This window comes from Magnolia sinica, chromosome 19, assembly GCF_029962835.1.
Source record: "Magnolia sinica isolate HGM2019 chromosome 19, MsV1, whole genome shotgun sequence".
In the NCBI taxonomy this organism is placed as follows: domain Eukaryota; kingdom Viridiplantae; phylum Streptophyta; class Magnoliopsida; order Magnoliales; family Magnoliaceae; genus Magnolia; species Magnolia sinica.
In genome coordinates, this window is record NC_080591.1 from 8,084,433 (window position 1) to 8,101,499 (window position 17,067).

The 17,067-nt window shown below is 41.6% G+C and overlaps 1 protein-coding gene across 1 annotated transcript; it reads right to left on the minus strand.

Annotated features, from left to right (window-relative positions):
• Positions 1-553: 553 nt before the first annotated feature.
• LOC131234379 (small ribosomal subunit protein RACK1-like) lies at positions 554-11,669 on the minus strand. Its single transcript, XM_058231207.1, has 2 exons — positions 10,727-11,669; positions 554-871 (listed from the first exon to the last, which is right to left on the minus strand). The coding sequence occupies exons 1-2, from the start codon at positions 11,567-11,569 to the stop codon at positions 770-772; spliced, it is 945 nt and encodes a 314-aa protein (XP_058087190.1). The 5' UTR covers positions 11,570-11,669; the 3' UTR covers positions 554-769.
• Positions 11,670-17,067: the final 5,398 nt, after the last annotated feature.

A 17,067-nucleotide genomic window follows, 5' to 3' on the forward strand; every position in this document is an offset into this window, starting at 1 on the left:
GTGGCCCACCTACCAATCAGCCTGATTTTCAAAAGGTGAATTGTCTGGACCAACATGCACTCGTGGCCCACCTACCAATCAGCCTGATTTTCAAAAGGTGACCTTCCATGGTTTTTCTCCTATTTCATGGAGACACCGTTGTCCTACACACAAATCATGTTTGTCGGAAAGATGACATGGCAGACAACCGTCAATGCGTTTTACCTATGTTGTGATTGGCAATTACCATTGCGGATGACAAATCCCATCCCACAGGCAGTGATAGTTCACCATCAGACCTGTTTGGCCTCGGTGCCATCACGAGTGCGCTGGGGGTGCAATAACTGCATTTTGAAAACGATACTAACACGATTCTTGGAGTTGAATGTGAGCATTGCCCTATGAAGTAACATCCATAACATGGATGGTTCCAAAAAATCAGACCACATCAGCACGTGGGCTCCCAAAAGGCAACAGATGAGAAAGAGACTCATGCCGAATAACCTGAAAATGCAATATGTGATCAGGAATATAAGCTGGCATGGAGTTTGGATGCAATTTAGGCAAAGAAATACAAAAGATCCGCTGCTAATAAAAGCTTTAGAAAGATGAGGGATGTCCCAGCAAAAAGCATCACTAAAATTCTCAAATGAAATCAAACAAAAACAGAGGCCTGCCTCAAAGCCCACAGTCGGCACTAATGAACAGATCTGATAAAAATCCTGCATGATCATCCTTAAATCATCAACCTACAAATAGAAATTGGCGTCATTGCCCCACCAAAGGCTTTCTAATAACGGCCGATTCCCCAAACTCGGATAGAACCATCCGTGTAGCCAGTGAAGAGGGTGCTTCCATCCGAGCTCCAGCTCAAGCTTGTGCAGTACAACGTCTGCGTTATTAAAAATAAAAATAAAAATACATATACATCAACCAAGCTTTTTCTCATCCAACAAACACATGTAATTGGGTTATAGTAGAAAAAGACATGGAAATTAAACATATACAGCCAAGCCCTGCTACATATTTGGTATTAATTCCTAATTGGGGTGTGTACTAACATGCTTAAAAAAAAAAAAAACAAGATGAAGAAGAAGCAGCCCTGCTACATACAACGCAGGGAGTTGAATATCTCAACCAAAGTTGGGAATGAGAGAATTAGATCACTGCTTTCATATGTTTCTGCCTACTGTGGGCAGGTTGGATAAAGAGAATCCAAATGCTGAAATGGAAAACCCTCGTGAATCCTTGGGAAATGGACAACTGTGGAATCCAACAGTAATTCCATTATTTCGGTTGGACTTGTTTTCCATGAAAATGTTAAAAGGTTTATTGTCACAGCAAGAGCTGTCACTCATACTGTGATAATGGACATTTAACATTTTCTGAAGTGATTGATATCCACATTTTTTTCCTCAAATGAGGGGGAAAGTAGATTACCATGGAAACCAATTTCTTTTACATGGGTTCTGCCTTCCCAAGTGGCTGCTTAACATATATGGATTGTCAGTTCTTGCAAGATGAGACTAATCTGTCACCCATCTACTTCAGTTGTAGAGAGCAACCTAACTCTCAAAGGGGTCGTGTAAAGGACGACAGGTTTTTCAATATAAAAGCAGCCATATCCTAAATGAAGCTCCTGTACCATGCACTTCCCTAACAGAATCATCTCCTTGAAGCTCACACCTCGAAGGAAATACCCACCAACCCAAGGAATTTTATTAATCAGAAACACGAAAAAATTATAACCATCCATTAAGACAATGGATACACAATACCAACAAACTAACAAAAGCCAAGAAGCTCCTTCGTTAGCTAAAACATCTGCTAAGCAGCCTCCAAAAACCTGTCCAAGGATGACAAAGGCAATGCTTTGGGGCCTGTTTGGTAACAATAAAAAATGTGTTTGGATAGGCTGCTTTGGAAACCTCTGTTCCAGGACAAGCATCTCTGGACACATCTGTTTTGGACAGGCTATTCAGCTGTCTCGATTGCTGTTAGTTAAACACCATGTCATTGGGATGGATGGACAAGCAAATGCGACGCTTGTGCACATGAGCATGTTTGGCTGTGTAGATTATAGTGGCACATGTGGGGCACTTGAAAAAGTATGGTGGCACTGAGGTGAACATACACAGGGCACATTAGCACATGTAGGTGCTGTAAAGGTTGAATGCAACACAAGTGGTGAACTTGAAGATGGACAGTCGTACATGTGGCACATGCATACAATAACAGAGTGGTCTTGTGCCTACCACAATCAGAAGAAGATGTGAAAACACCTTTTTACAAAAGAAACTATCATCCTCACAGTCAAAAGTGAAGACATCCATGTGGTTGTCTTTCTTAAAATCCAACTATCCTTGGTGTGGACAAGCAAAGGATAGAGGCTCAACAGTCACATATCCTTGACTACCATGTCTAACATGCCACTCAGCTAGTTACCAAACATGACCTCAATCTCATCTACAATGACATCATGATTCTAAGGAATAACATCTTCCCGAAATCTGCAATTAGATTCCTCCAGTCTCCTCCCACCACACTAAGTTCCATGACAGAGTTACAATTGGGAGTTAGGCCAGTCCTAATAACCTCCAGATCAAAATTAGTTACAGTCATCTTTGATGATTATATTAGAGGATATAAGCTTTTATTTTGCACTGGATTGTTTTCAGACCACCTTTTTTTCTCTTTATAAAATTTCTTATTGCCAATAATAATAATAATAATAACTTATAAGCTTGATGACACCTTTGCAGACTCTCGCTAGAGCTGCCAACAGGTTGAGTAATCATCATCATCATCTAACCCTTATCTCAACTAATTGGGTCCTGTTCCGCCGCTCCACTCTATCAAGTGCCATAACATCAGTTAGACCATAGGTAATCAAGTCTTTCCTCACTACCTCCACCCATGTCCGTTTGGGTCTTCCCTTTGTCCTTTCAGAGCCTTCAACTTGCACCAACTCACTCCTAACTGGCACAGTTCTTGGTCTTTGTCACACATGACCAAACCACCTAATGTCTACTTCAAGTACCTTCACTCATCTTTTCACTTATTGGTGGTATTCCTAACTTCCCTCACATGCATTCATTTCTAATTCTATCCTTCCTCATCTTGCAACTCATCCATCTCAACATCCACATTTAAACTACACTCGTCCTATAAACATGGATGTTTTATAGCTATCCTATAAAATTTCCCTTCAGTTTGATTGGTACCCAACAATCACATAACAGTCCAAAGGCACATATATCCATTTCTTCCACCCAGCTTCAATTCTATGGGCAACATCCTTCTAAGTCACTCCTCTCATGAATTATCGTCAATCTAAACTAATTCTTGATCAGCAATCTTAATTAATTCCTCATTTCCACTCCTATTGTTACTAAAATTGTACTCCATATACTCTGTTTTAGTTAGACCATTTTAAATTGTTTAGATTCTAAAGAACCCCTCCATACATCTAGCTTTGTGTTTATGCCCTCCCTCATCTTTGCCAATCAAAACCATGTCAGCTGCAAACAACATACACCATAGAATATGTTCTTGCAAATCCCATGTTAACTCATCCATAACCAATGCAAAACAGTATAGGCTCAATGCCAACTCCTGCCTCCTGGTGCAAGCCTATAGTTATTGAGAACTCACTTATCTCTCCACTAGTGGTCCCCACATACATAATCGCTCCCTTATACACATCCTTAGTCATGTCATGTATCCTCTTGAAGCTCCTTTCTTTTCCAACACCCACTAGATTGGCTCTCTAGGGGCCCTATCCTATGCTTCTTTTTTTTTTAATTCAATGAAGACCATGTAGAAATCCTTCCTCCTCTCCTTATATTTCTCCATTAATTGATAGTGCCAATAGGTAAAGTATTCTCTTGAAGCTCCTTTCTTTTCCGACACCCACTAGATTGGCTCTCTAGGGGCCCTAACCTATGCTTTTTTTAATTCAATGAAGACCATGTAGAGATTCTTCCTCTTCTCCCTATATTTCTCCATCCATTGATAGTGCCAAATAGGTAACGTATTCTGGAACATGACTGGGCCTTGGGATCCTATGTTATATGTTCAAATGGGCTCAAGGCCCTACTATGAATGGTTAGTTCAAATCATTGAATGGATCCCACAATGAACAGATAATCCAAATCGTTGGCCCAAACTACGGGCAATGACGAAGAAGAAAAATATCTACTGGCTGGGTCCCACTACGATGGACACAGAAAAATCATTAAATGGACCCTATGCAATCCAGACCATTAGAACGGTCTGACATAGTAGGCCCAAACCCGGCCTGATTACTAAACAAGTCCAGAAAATGCACCCAGATCCGTTAAATCAGGTGGGGCAGCTCATACACCTACAGATCGGAGTATCTATTGACAGTCCTTTTCCTCACCGAGTGTTGATAAGGTATTTGAAGGTCTTCAAGTTTGATAGGAAAGTTCTTCAAGTTCAATTTGTAAAGGTTCGTTGATGATCTTCAATTACTTGCGGGAGAATTGTTCATAAGTTCTCTAAGAGTCTCCAAGTACCTTTTTTTTTCATAATGAGAGGCTTCATGTAAATGAGATGTTCTGTAATGGTAACGGTGGCTGTAATAGCCACCACCGTTACCTTTACGACACAGGTCGTAACGGCTGTTACAGCCCCCGTAACGGCCGTTACGGTCTCTTTTTTAATTGAAAAAAAAAAATCCTAAAAAATTTGTATTTGCCCCATAATGTTGATTAACAGGTATGGAAAACCTGTACCTGCCCCATAACAGACAATTATGAGGTTGTTATGGCCTTTATAGGGGATGTAAAGTGCCGTTAATGGCAATTACAAGTCATTTTTTTCCATACCAGCTGTTACGGCCATTACGACCCCATAACGTGTAACGGTTGCCACCGTTACCTTTACATAACGGCCTTTATGGCCTCGTAACAGCCTTTACGGCACACCATGTGTAAATCCTATTATGCAAGTGGTTGTGGAACCCTTGGCACTTTCCTCAAATGAAGGTTACAATCCTCCCATGCATGCCTACATGCAACCAGGATATCTAAGCCATGTATCAAGTGTGACTCACAGGGTATAAGATCTTGCGAAAAGTTCAAGGTCGGTAAACTATTAGGTAGGCCAAGGAGTTATTTGGTAAAAAAAATAAAAACATGCTAGTTCTTATAGTGTCCACTATTTTCTGTGAGGGATTTTACGAAAAAGAACCTCTGTATTATTTTAATTTGAGAAACATCCTCTAGTGTTGTAATTTATGAAAATGGTGCTCTTAGTTTCGGATGGGAGGGAAAATTCTGGATGTTGAAGCATGAAGTAGATGCTGTATAGGGGTCAATCTGCTAGACTGATTAGTGGCTTCAGGGTGGAAAACGCCGACTTCCAGATCTCTCTCATCTTCAGTTTGCCAACGACATGATCCTCTTTTGTGATGTAGGTATAGTGCAAGTGGACATATTGAGGAAAATTTTGAGGTGCTTTGAATTGGTGTCCAAATTAAAGGTTAACATTCTCAAGAGTGAATTATTGGGCATTCGTGCTTCTAAAGATTAGGGAGAGAGGTTGGTAGAGGTTTTCGAGTGTCGAGTACGGCTTCTTCCATCATCATATCTTGGGCTCCCTTTATGCATCGTCAAGCCTACAAAACACTTGTGGGCAAGGTAATTGAAAGGGTAAAAAAGAAATTTTCTAGGTGGAAGAGTCACCACCTCTCTTTAGGGGTAGGATTCGTTGATTAAAGCAACCATGTCGAAAATGCCGTTCTATTTTGTCTCTATTCAAGTGTCCGTCGTTTTTTGTTGGATAGGTTGGAGAGGTTCTGGTGAGATTTCCTATGGCAAGGAGCTGAGTTGAAGTAGAAATTTCATCTGTTAAGATGGGAAGTGTGCAAACCAGTTCAAGAATGGTGAGTAGGAATTAGAAATTTGGAGCAAATGAAACTTAGGTTGTTAGGAAAATGTCTTTGGAGGTTCGTGAAAAAAGATGAGGGGCTTTAGAAGAGGTGATTAGTAGCAAATATGGTGTCCAAGAAGGAAGTTAGTGGATGAAGGATTCGTCTTTATATAGGACTTCTAGGCTATGGAAGGCGGCTTGCAGATTGGTAAACAAGTTTGAGTGGGTCCATTTCTCATGCGAGATTCGGCATGCACTCTTCAGGTGGAGTTTCTGAGGTTAGCCAATCTAGTGCCGGAAGGGGATGTTGCCATTGATCAATGCTTCTCTATCTCTGGCAACACAGTAGTTTGGTCCCCTCATTATCGGAGGAATTTAACAAGATGTGGAAGCAGAGGATTTCATTCGACTCTTGGAGATGCTTCGCTAGTTCAAGATATCGTCAAGTGAGAGGGATTCAATGGTGTGGATGAAGGCGAGGTCGAGTTAGGTCGGTTCTTTGTTTGCTCCTACAAGACAATGTTCAACTCCCCTGTGGGAGTGAGAAATGGTCACACTTCTCGTATTTGGTTTTAAAGAGCTCCCCCAGGGTTGCAGCTTTTGCTTGGATAGTGGGAAGGAATAGGGTACTTGCAATATATAATCTACAAAAGGGGATCGATGGTGATCCCCAACCATTGCATTATGTGTACAAGGAACGTGGAGTTGGTGAACCATTTGTTTATCCACTACGTGTTTACACAAAAGGTAACTACCAGTCCCCTCTCCAATGCTCTCAAGTGTGACCTTGGTCCTCTGTGAGTTGGAAGAGGTTTATCATCTCCAAACAAGTCTAGTGTGACTCACAATTAGAGGTGGGCATGTCAGGTCCGATCCGGTGGATCTGACCTGTTCCGAACCGAACCAACGGTCTGGATTGGTGCAGATCGAGTGCGTTCATCCAGATCCGATTGATTTTCGGGTCAGGTTCGGGTAGTAGTCTATCCGGACCGATCCAATCCAAAAACCCAAACCGAAAGGATCCGGACCAATTCGACCTGACCCAATCCGGAGCAGGTAGTTGGGTACTATAAATACCTCTTCTTCTTTTTTTTTTTTACCATAAATCATCTTTGCTTACCCTACCGACGAACGAGCACTGCGCCGCCCGACGCCCTATCTTCTCTCTCATCTTCTTCTTCAACGCTCGGAACCCACCAGGTACCTCTCCTCTTCTTCTTCAATTATCGTTCTTGGTTGAAAGAGAAACTTTGATGGATGATACACTGGCTCCTAGAATTACTTTGACGGATGATACGCTGGCTCTAAATAACTTGGGATTGGATTGGGTATGGGTGAAGTCTAGACTGAGGATTCAGACCCAACCCATTTATCTGTAGTGGTTTGGGATGAGTCTAAATCGAGTGGGTCTAATTTCTAATTTCCTACATAACATTAGGGGTTCTAAGTTTCTTATTTGTGGCGAACATGGAGCTTTCCTTTTGTGCACCTAGTTTATGCATGTGTTGGCTTATGGTTGTTTTATCCAAGCCACTTATCTGATGGCCCCATCTGGACTAAGATGCCCAAAAGTTCTCCCAAATTGGAAAATCTCAATCATAAAATGTTTGATCTTTTCTGTTGAATATGGATTGTTGGTGTGTCGTGCATCTGCATGCCAATTGAGGGTATTTTTTGGGCATGGTCAATCCATGATGGTGAGATCTAAGTGGGTCACACCACAAACCAATTTATCCATTAGGTCCTTTATCCAAAAAAGGACCAATCCGAACCTTGCCCAATCCGAGTCGGACTCAGGTCAGTTCAGGCCAACAGGGGTTCAGGTCGGTTCGGGTCAGATGACCCGGACTCAGTCCGAGTTCAGGTTGGGCCACGTAGAATCCGGACTGAGTTGAGTTGGACCCAATCCGATCTAACTCAGTCCGATGCCCACCTCTACTCACAGTCCTCTAAGAGTTGGATGCAGTTTATATCCCCACACACATCTAGTGTGACTCATGGTCCCGCCTCCAATAGTCCTTCGAGAGTTGGATGAGGTTCACTGTTCTCACAAATGTCAAGCATGACTCATAGTCTACCTCCTCCACCATCCATAATGGTCCTCTAAGGGTTGGATAAGGTTTGCTATTCCCACGCACATCTAGCGTGACTCACATTCCTACCTCCAACTGTCCTTGGAGTGTTGGAAACCCACACGTATAATGTGCCCATGGTCTTCCTTCACTATCATAACGGGGTTAACTATTTGGAGTTAAAGTATTACCAAGTAAACCATCTTCAAATTACTCATGAAACTGAGCACCGCCTATTTGGTAACCAGTCAAGTTGTGTGCGTGACATTGTTATCAAATGCGATCTCATATGCGCATATGTGATCGCATATGCGCATACTGTTGATCAAATCGCATATGCCATGATGGCATATGCGATCCTATATTCTCCACTCCAAAGCTCCAAATCTATTACTCTCTCTTTCTTACTCCAATCTCTCTACAATTATTTCAATTATGTTTATTTTTTGTATTTTATAAATTGTGCTTACTTTTTGTAAATTAAGTTGTAAGTTATAACTTGTAAGTTGTTTCAAGTTATCCATTTATCATTAAAATTTCTTTGTTCGAAGTTTATAATAATTAGTTATCTTTTAATGTAGCTTGGTGATTGTTTTGTTAAAATTTATATAATATAATATAAGTAATTAAATATATCACTTAACGAAACACTCAAACTATAATGAAATAAGTAAAATAACCCAATCCAATCATGTATACTAATTAGAGGAGTTTTTCCCTTCTTTTTTTTTTCGAAAAAAAAAATATGCCATGGCATATGCAATTGTGCAATCGCATATGCGATTTGACAACATTGGTGCTTGATATGGCAAACAATGATATGTGACTGTTGAGGTACCATACTCAGTTTGTAAACAAGAATAGCACAAATTCCAAGATAATTAAATAAAGATATATCCACTTCCAACCATTAGTAAGGACAATGATATCTTGTTTTCAAAATGTTTATGCCTATCCTAGTTGTGGTACATGCTGGTCTACCATGACGTGTCATACATGCATCACAGGTGCAATATGTGCCACAAGTGTCATTGTCCATGTTCAAGCACTTCACGTGCCACATTCAACCTTCAAGTGCACCACATGCACCACATGCCAATGTGCTCATGCGTACAACCACCACATGTGCAACCATACATCTTCAAGTGCTCCACTTGTGCCACAATACAACTTCAAGCTCTCACATGTGCTACTATCAACCTAGAATTGCCCCCACATGTCCAGATGTGCTAATATGCGCAAATGGCACATGTGCTTGTCCTTTATTCATCCCTCGTCCAAGGTGTTTGATAAACAATAGCCAGGGCAGCATAACAACCTATCCTTGCCATATGTGTCCAGGCAGACATGTTCTACACGTACCCATAAGAGACTGACTGGACACAACTTTTATGACATCTTTGCTGGTTACTAGACAGACCCATATGTTGTAGAAGCTATGTCACTTCAATAGAGTAAAATGAACTTTACCACGGATAATTGACCACCCAATATGGAAAAGAAGCAAAGGCACAGTATTTTGTTCTTCAATATCAAAACTTTCCAATGTATAAGATAAAACCACAATCAAACAATTAGTAATCACGAAACCCTATTAAGCAACCGATCTGAGATGCTAGAATGCATACAACTGAAATAAATCTTAACTAAAGCAGTATGTTCAAATGGGTCAGAGAGCAGACTAATAATGTATAGAATATAATTCAAATAGAACACAGAAATCTATTGGTTCAACCTTATTATTAAAGGGGATTCTTCACCTACATAACCAATTTTTGAATTGAAAGCTTTAATTGACATGTTAAGCCATAGAATTGAAAAACAAAATGCTACAGATAATACTGCCATAGGCCTAGCAGAAACCACATATGGTACACAGAAGCTAAGAAACAACACCTAATTCACATAAATATCAAGAAAAAAAAATGTGACTCAAAGAGTTGAGCACAGAACCAAGTTAAAAACAACTCCAACACAAAGAAAAAGTATAATGAAAAACAGAAATTAAAAATTAAAAAATAATTTAAAAATTTTAAAAAAAAAAAAAAAAACAGTGACAAAATGGAACTGCAAAAAAAGTAAAAAGTAAATCTAATTTTCAACCTTTGTTTGGTTAGAACCACCTTTAAACTCTGTAATGCACAAGCAAGTTAACAAGACCCAATGCGTATAAAATCAAAAGCCCAACAACCATTGTGCAAATTAGCAACAACTGGCATCTAAAAGTAGTTTGCCAAATTCCAACATCTAAAACCTGGACATTCCACCATGTAAGTAGCACCCAACACCTCAAATATTGCCAAGTTACAAATGCCCAATGCTCAGACTCTACAACGGTTAATTTTGACAAAAACCAACACTGAGAACACACATTAGCCAATACAAGCATTAAACACACAACTAAGGATCTAAAAGGTTAATACTTGCAAAGCACAACATAAGAAGAATCTAAAAAGCTTAAAGTCGGGAATACCCAACACCTAGAATCCAGAATGATTAATGTTAGCATCCGGAATTCACCATGTTAGCAAAATGCACCACCTAGAATCTTGAGCAGCCAATGCAATTAAAACCCAACTGACAGAATCCCATACTTCCATAATTAGCACAACCCCGCAGCTAGGAATGGGAATGGATTAATCGTAGCAAAAACCAACTAGCCAGAATTAAGATTGCACCTTTCTAGCAAAAACCCAACACCCAAATCTAAAACAGTTATCCATAGCAAAACCAAACAGCTAAAGTTAACAAAACCAGAATCAGCAGAGCAGAAATACCTGATTCTTCCCCGTGACGACATCCGGCTTCAGATCCTGTACAATGCTCTTGCTCTCCAGATCCCAAATCTTCACGCACTCCTGTGTCGCCGCGCACAACCAGTACCTGTTCGGGCTAAAGCAAAGCGAGTTGATGATTGCGCCGGCATCCAACGAGTAGAGCCGCTTCCCCTCCGCAAGGTCCCACAGCAGCGTCACCCCATCCTTTCCCCCGCTGGCGCACAACGACCCGTCGGGCGACACAGCAACCGTGTTCACGTACCCGCTGTGGCCCGCAAGGGTGCTCCGCAGCTTACAATTGGTGAGGTTCCAGACCTTGACAGAGCGGTCCCACGAGCCAGAGACGATGGTGGGCTGGAAGGTATTGGGGCTGAAGCGGACGCAGCTGACCCAATTGGAGTGGGAATCGGGGCCCTCGATGGTGTACTTGCATTCCCCGAGGGTGTTCCAGAGCTTGATTGTCTTGTCACGGGATGCGGAGACGATCTGGCGGTTGTCGACGGAGAAGGCGACGGAAAGGACGTCCTTGGTGTGGCCGACGAAGCGGCGGGTGGTGACGCCGGTGGCGAGGTCCCATAGGCGGAGCTCAGAGTCCCAGGAGCCGGATAGGGCAAACTGACCGTCGGATGAGAGGACCACGTCCTGGACGAAGTGGGAGTGTCCGGTGAGGCGGCGACGGGGGACGCCGTAGGAGGATTCTTCCTTGGTCAGGTGCCACACCAGGAGGGATTTGTCCCTTGATGATGACACGATCATGTCCGAGTTGTCGATCGGACAGGCGATCCCGGTCACCACGTCATCGTGGCCCTTCATCACGCCGCGGAGGACTAAGCTTTCCGCCATTGAATTTGAACTGGACGGTGGAGATGATGCGAGAGGATTCTCCCGGTCCCTCTTTCGCTCTCTGTGAGTGATTAGGGTTTAGACAGAGAGAAGGGGCAGAGGCTTGCCGGCTAGGGTTTATATGGCAAGAATCAAGACGGCTGTAAAAATACCCAAGCTTGTGGGGCCCGCCATATTAGATATATGTAAAATCCAGTCCGTCCATCAGGTTCTGTGCTCGATTGTAGTGCGGGTGGAAAAATATGCCAGATCAAGAACTTAGGTGGGCAATGGGCCAGATGACAGGGAACAATGAAGATGAAATGCCAACCACAGGTTTGTGTGTGGGGCCATCGTGGGGTGGATCTTTCATCAAACCTGTTAATCAGGTGTAACTCACCGTGATTAAGTTGAGGTAAAAAAGACAGCCGTATCTAAAACTCAAGCAAGCCATACCACGTGAACTTAGAGGTTCTATGAGAAAATTTACATTGTTCCCATCATTGTGATTCATTGGAGACCTCTACCGACTCAATATTTTGTTTGTACAGTTCAAGAAATGGTTCTCGCCTGATGGACGGCATGGATTAACATTTACAACATGTTGGGTCCTACATAGCTTGGGTGTTTTGGCAGCTTCTTAAAACATTGTGTTGTGCGGTGCCTTTTCCAGGGTCTCTGCGAAGCGTAATGGGGTCATTTAATACTCACGCAGCGTAGGACGCTTGATACGCAGGTTTAGAAATGACATGCACGGTATGCACCGACTCGGATTAGGTGGTGAGAAACTCACCGCTCACCTTAGCGGGGAAATGACGCAGCCAGAAATGATAAAGGAAATGAGCCGACCTACTACCAAAAAGCCTTGAAAAGGGTATTTTCATTCCGGCAGCGACCACGTTAGAGCAAACGCAAAAGGGTCGTTGGCTTAGGTGCGGCACACTGTAATGTAAAATCTCCCATGCTGCTATTGTTGTGTATCAACCCATGTTAGCTCAAGAGCTTTAAAAATCGGCCCCATCTATGATCCAAGGGCCTGTTTGGCAAGCTGTATTAGATGAGATTAAGTGGATGGAATTGGAGAAGTTGCAATAAATACATGTGTAAGGTATTGTCCTTAGATTGGGTTTATCCCATGTTTTGTTATTGTGTTTTGAAATGTATGCATTTAAAAATAAATTCTAAAATTTACTTTCAAATTGCTTTTTTTTTTTTCAAATTGCATTTGGATTGAACATGGGTGCAACAAAATTCCATCATATGTGGGGTTAGTAATCCTATCTCACACTTTCCAACACAAGGCTCATTTTCCAAAACTTACAAAGTTAATTTTAATCACATCTCACTCTTTCCAAACATGCCATCCCAATTTAAAAGTAGGATTAGTAATGCAATGCCATTTAATACAACTTAATAACTCTGTCCAAACAGGCCCTAAGTGGACCAATTGATTGGAAACATTATACAGTTCAGTGCTTGTCCTCCCAACTATTTCCATTAGGGTGCCCATGCGAATCACGGATGATATAAATTTTTGCAGACAAGCCTAAATGTTTAGGTGGAATCTAATGATAGGAGTGGGCTTCATGTAATTATCATGTAGGCCCCATAAAAATTAAGGGTATGTGTTAGCTTCCAATAGTTCCCTTTGCTGTGGCCCACTAAAATCTAAGATCAGTCTGATTTTATTTTATTTTTTGTCTCTGGCCTCATATGGTGCTAAATATCTACTTGTTGATGTGGATCTTACGAAAACATTAATGTGGACCCATCAAATTTAAGAGTGGCATGGGCGATAGATTTTTCCTTACTTTTTCTAGCTATAGCAGTGCATGGGACTTTGATTTTTGTTACATAAACATTCATTTCCACCATTAGATGTGTAATCCTAGTTTGCACATAGATCTAAAAAAAAAAAAAATCACGATGACCTGTAATTTAAATGGGCATGCTAAAGAATTTGTCATTGATTTTTACATGTCCTATCATGATGATTATATGAAATTCGCTCCAACCATTAAATGTCATACAAATATTTTAAGCATGGGGCATAAAAGTTTGTCCCATATGTGATTCAAGTGGGTCGTACTAAGGGAGACAATTTGAAGGATAATCATTATTGTGTCCACCATTTCTGATTAAGTGGTCCACTTGAATCACAGATGGGGGGTGATTTTTGGCCTTTGGCATTTGGAGTGTACACGGAGTTGAATCGAGTCAAGCTGGCCTCAGCTCAACTCGGCTAGGCCACTAGTTGACCTCAGCTCGGCTCAATCCTTGAGCCTAACTAGCCGGCGCGACTCAGTTTGGTCAGCAGCTTGAGCTAGCTCGGGCCGAGTTCGAGCCGAGTTCACCATTGAGACATTTTCACAAACACCTGGGCTACAACTTCAAAATCCTACTATATATAAAATAGAAGCAATGGTTTTACAGGTATTTGATCAAACACCTTCTAAGCAACATAAAAACCAAGAAAAAAAGGGTATTTGTTTCATGTACATACCTTCCTTGCCACCGGCCACACTTCATTGAGTCATTTCATCAAACACTTGGTGAGCAACAGCAACATCAATAACAAAGTAACTGAGTCACCAAATTGGTTTGAACCGAATTCAATTTTCGAGCTGGATTCGATATGAGTCGAGTTGAGTTAGGGCCAGCTCAAATTCATTTTTGAGCTCAAAAAATCAGCTTGACTCGGCTCGAACTCACCTTCGAACCGAGTCAAATCGAGCTTTTTCTAGTCGAGTTGAGTGAGCTAACCAAGCTAGCTCGGTTCGTGTACACCCCTACTTGGCATAACATGAGGTGGCGCACATAGTGGTCAAGATAGATCTTACATAAACATTATGGTAGGGCCCACTGAAGTAGCCACCCATTTACTGACATGCACGCCCAACCGTTGGTTTAAAATGCAACATAACATAATGGGACAATAATAATACTCATTAATGAGGTAGTGATTTGAAAACTTTTTTGAAAAAAGGTAGCAAAATATAGTTCTTTGTAAAATTCCCTTAAAATTAAAAGAAGGCCCAAGTTGGAGGGGGTCTGGCTGGTGACCCCAACATGAGTGAAATAGCTGGTGTCAAATACATGTGGGCCTCGTCATGATGTATGTATTGTATCCATGTCGTCCATCCATTTTGCTAGCTCATTTTAGGCATAAGCTCAAAAATGAGGAAGATCTAAATCTCAAGTGGACCACACCATAAGAAATAATAGGGATTGAATGCTAACGGTAGAAATCTTTCTTGGGACACAAAAGTTTTAGATCAAGCGAATATTTGTTCTTTCCCTTCATCTAGGTCCACATGACTTTATGAATAGGTTGGATGGCAAATAAACTTCATGGTGGACCCTAGGAAGGCTTCACTTGTCGGCATTATTATCCCTATTATTTCATGTGGTGTGTTCCACTTGGGATTTAGATCCACCTCATTTTTGGACTCCTGTCATAAAATGAGCTAGCAAAATAGATGAACATAGTAGATAATATGTTCCACCTTGGTGTGAACGCTGGGAAATCAATGCCCATGCTGATTTTATGTTTCTGTATGGGGCTATGTAGACTGATTTGGACTGTTAGTACAGTAGACTTGGAGTCAACACTAACCACTTACCTCAAAATTCCGCAGTCGACTAGAACCTGCAAAATATGTAAAGCTAGAGAATTCGAAGACTCTCTTGCTTTAGTTGACTCATTATCTGCTATTTGAGATTATGAGTAAGGGACCTCGGTTATAAAGAATGAAGGTATTAGGCACCCTCTCTGCCCGTACAGGTGCATGATTTCTACTTCGTGTGGTAAGCTAATCTTAGGAGTTAAAATGATAAGATGTAAAGTATTAAAATAAGATTTGGTAGACTCAAATTTCTGATGTGGCAAGGTCTAAAATTTTGGCAAGTCATAAAGCATACTTCCGGAGAATGTTTAGAAATAAGATTTAAGAAGAGATATGATAGTGTTAGAATGACATGTAAGATGACTAGACTACCATAAGTTTCTAATGTGATAAGATCTGGAATTCTGGCAAGTTATAGAGCATACATTCAATGACAACCTAGAGAAGTAGGGGGGTTGAGAAGGGAAGTAATGATGTGATTGATAAAGTATGAATACTAATAATGATTGCATGATCTTTGGCTTACACTTGAAATGGTTTGAATGTTTAGGTGCATCATGGTTGGAAGGATTGACCTAAATGTGGTTGAGAGGCTAAGAGATAGTTGGATAAGGCTAGAGGGGGGCTGGAAAAGATGGGAGCTTGAGAACTTAAGCACTCCCTCTCACTCTCACTCATTTTCTCTCTCTCCCCCACTCTCTTTATCTTTGTTAGTTGATATGAGGAGAAGTGAGGGTATTTATAACTACTTGGGATGGTCTTTTGGTAATTATAGGGATTATGGAGGGTAAATGCTGACGCAGTAGCATATGATTGGTGGAGGGAAGGGAGATGCCACATGGCACTTTCTTGTAAGTTCGTAAGCTTTGGTAGAATAGTAAATAAAGTAAGCTTTGGGGCCAATTGTATGCGAGAGTTGACTTTGAGAGTGTGTAACAGTCGTTTGCTCAGAGGGGCACATCTGTCGAGGTAGGGCAGTAATCGAATTACCACGCGATGGTAATCGGACTACTGCCTCTGACTGTTTTAGTCCAAAACTCAGCCAGCTGGCTCTGCGTACATTTTTTTAGAGCAAGCGGTAATCGGATTACCACTCTGGTACAGTTGCCCTTGAAATTTGGCCAGTGGGCCCTTTTTTGGTCCCCAAGAGCGGCCCAAAGCCCGTTTTGAATATTTTGTTCGAAAATGTCTCAAAATTAGCTCTATTATGACCTAAAAGTGGCTCGAAAAATAGATTGATTGTGGGTGAAGGTTTGGATATGCTTTGGCTTAGGTAATGGCTTGAGTTAAGTTGGGGTTTAGGGTAATGGAATGGCTCAGGTTAGGCTAGGGTTTGGATCAGGTTTGGAAATGACTGCGATTTTGGGTAGGGCGTGGGGTTCAGGTTCAATTCATAAGGATCATCCATGCCTCGTCAAGTTGCTAGCCTGGGTGGGGTGTCTACAGATGCCCCTCTTTGGCAAAGGTTTCAAGCAATCGAATGCCAAAGTAAGTGGACAGCCCACCCCTCTGGTTGGAAAAGATTATGCTCTAAATCTGTTGCCTGCCATAATATCATTGTCAGTTTACTGTATGGAAAAGAGATGACTTGCACATATCATGAGGGTTTGAGAAAAATGTTGTGATTGTCTCTGTGCTTTCTGTGGCATTACGGGCCACGAATCACAACCTTTTCGCATCGGATCGGTAATAGTATTGGAGAGTGAGTCTGAAAAGTAGGGCCCCAGCGATTCGCATCTTTACGGGGATTCTAGTACTATTTGGATGTGTGATGTTCCTTTGCTACATGATTACCCTAGGAGTACTTGTTCGATTTGATCGTCAAAGTGGTTAGCTACCCTACGCGTTCTACGGCCTTACGGGGAACTTAATACACCGACTTGGACTCGATCA

Excerpts from the sequence above, each read along its gene's own strand:
- LOC131234379 (XM_058231207.1), bottom strand. The coding sequence starts at position 11,569 with ATGGCGGAAAGCTTAGTCCTCCGCGGCGTGATGAAGGGCCACGATGAC. Across the intron at positions 872-10,726 it reads TCGTCACGGGGAAGAATCAG|ACGTTGTACTGCACAAGCTT; the intron begins GTATTTCTGCTC and ends TTAATAACGCAG.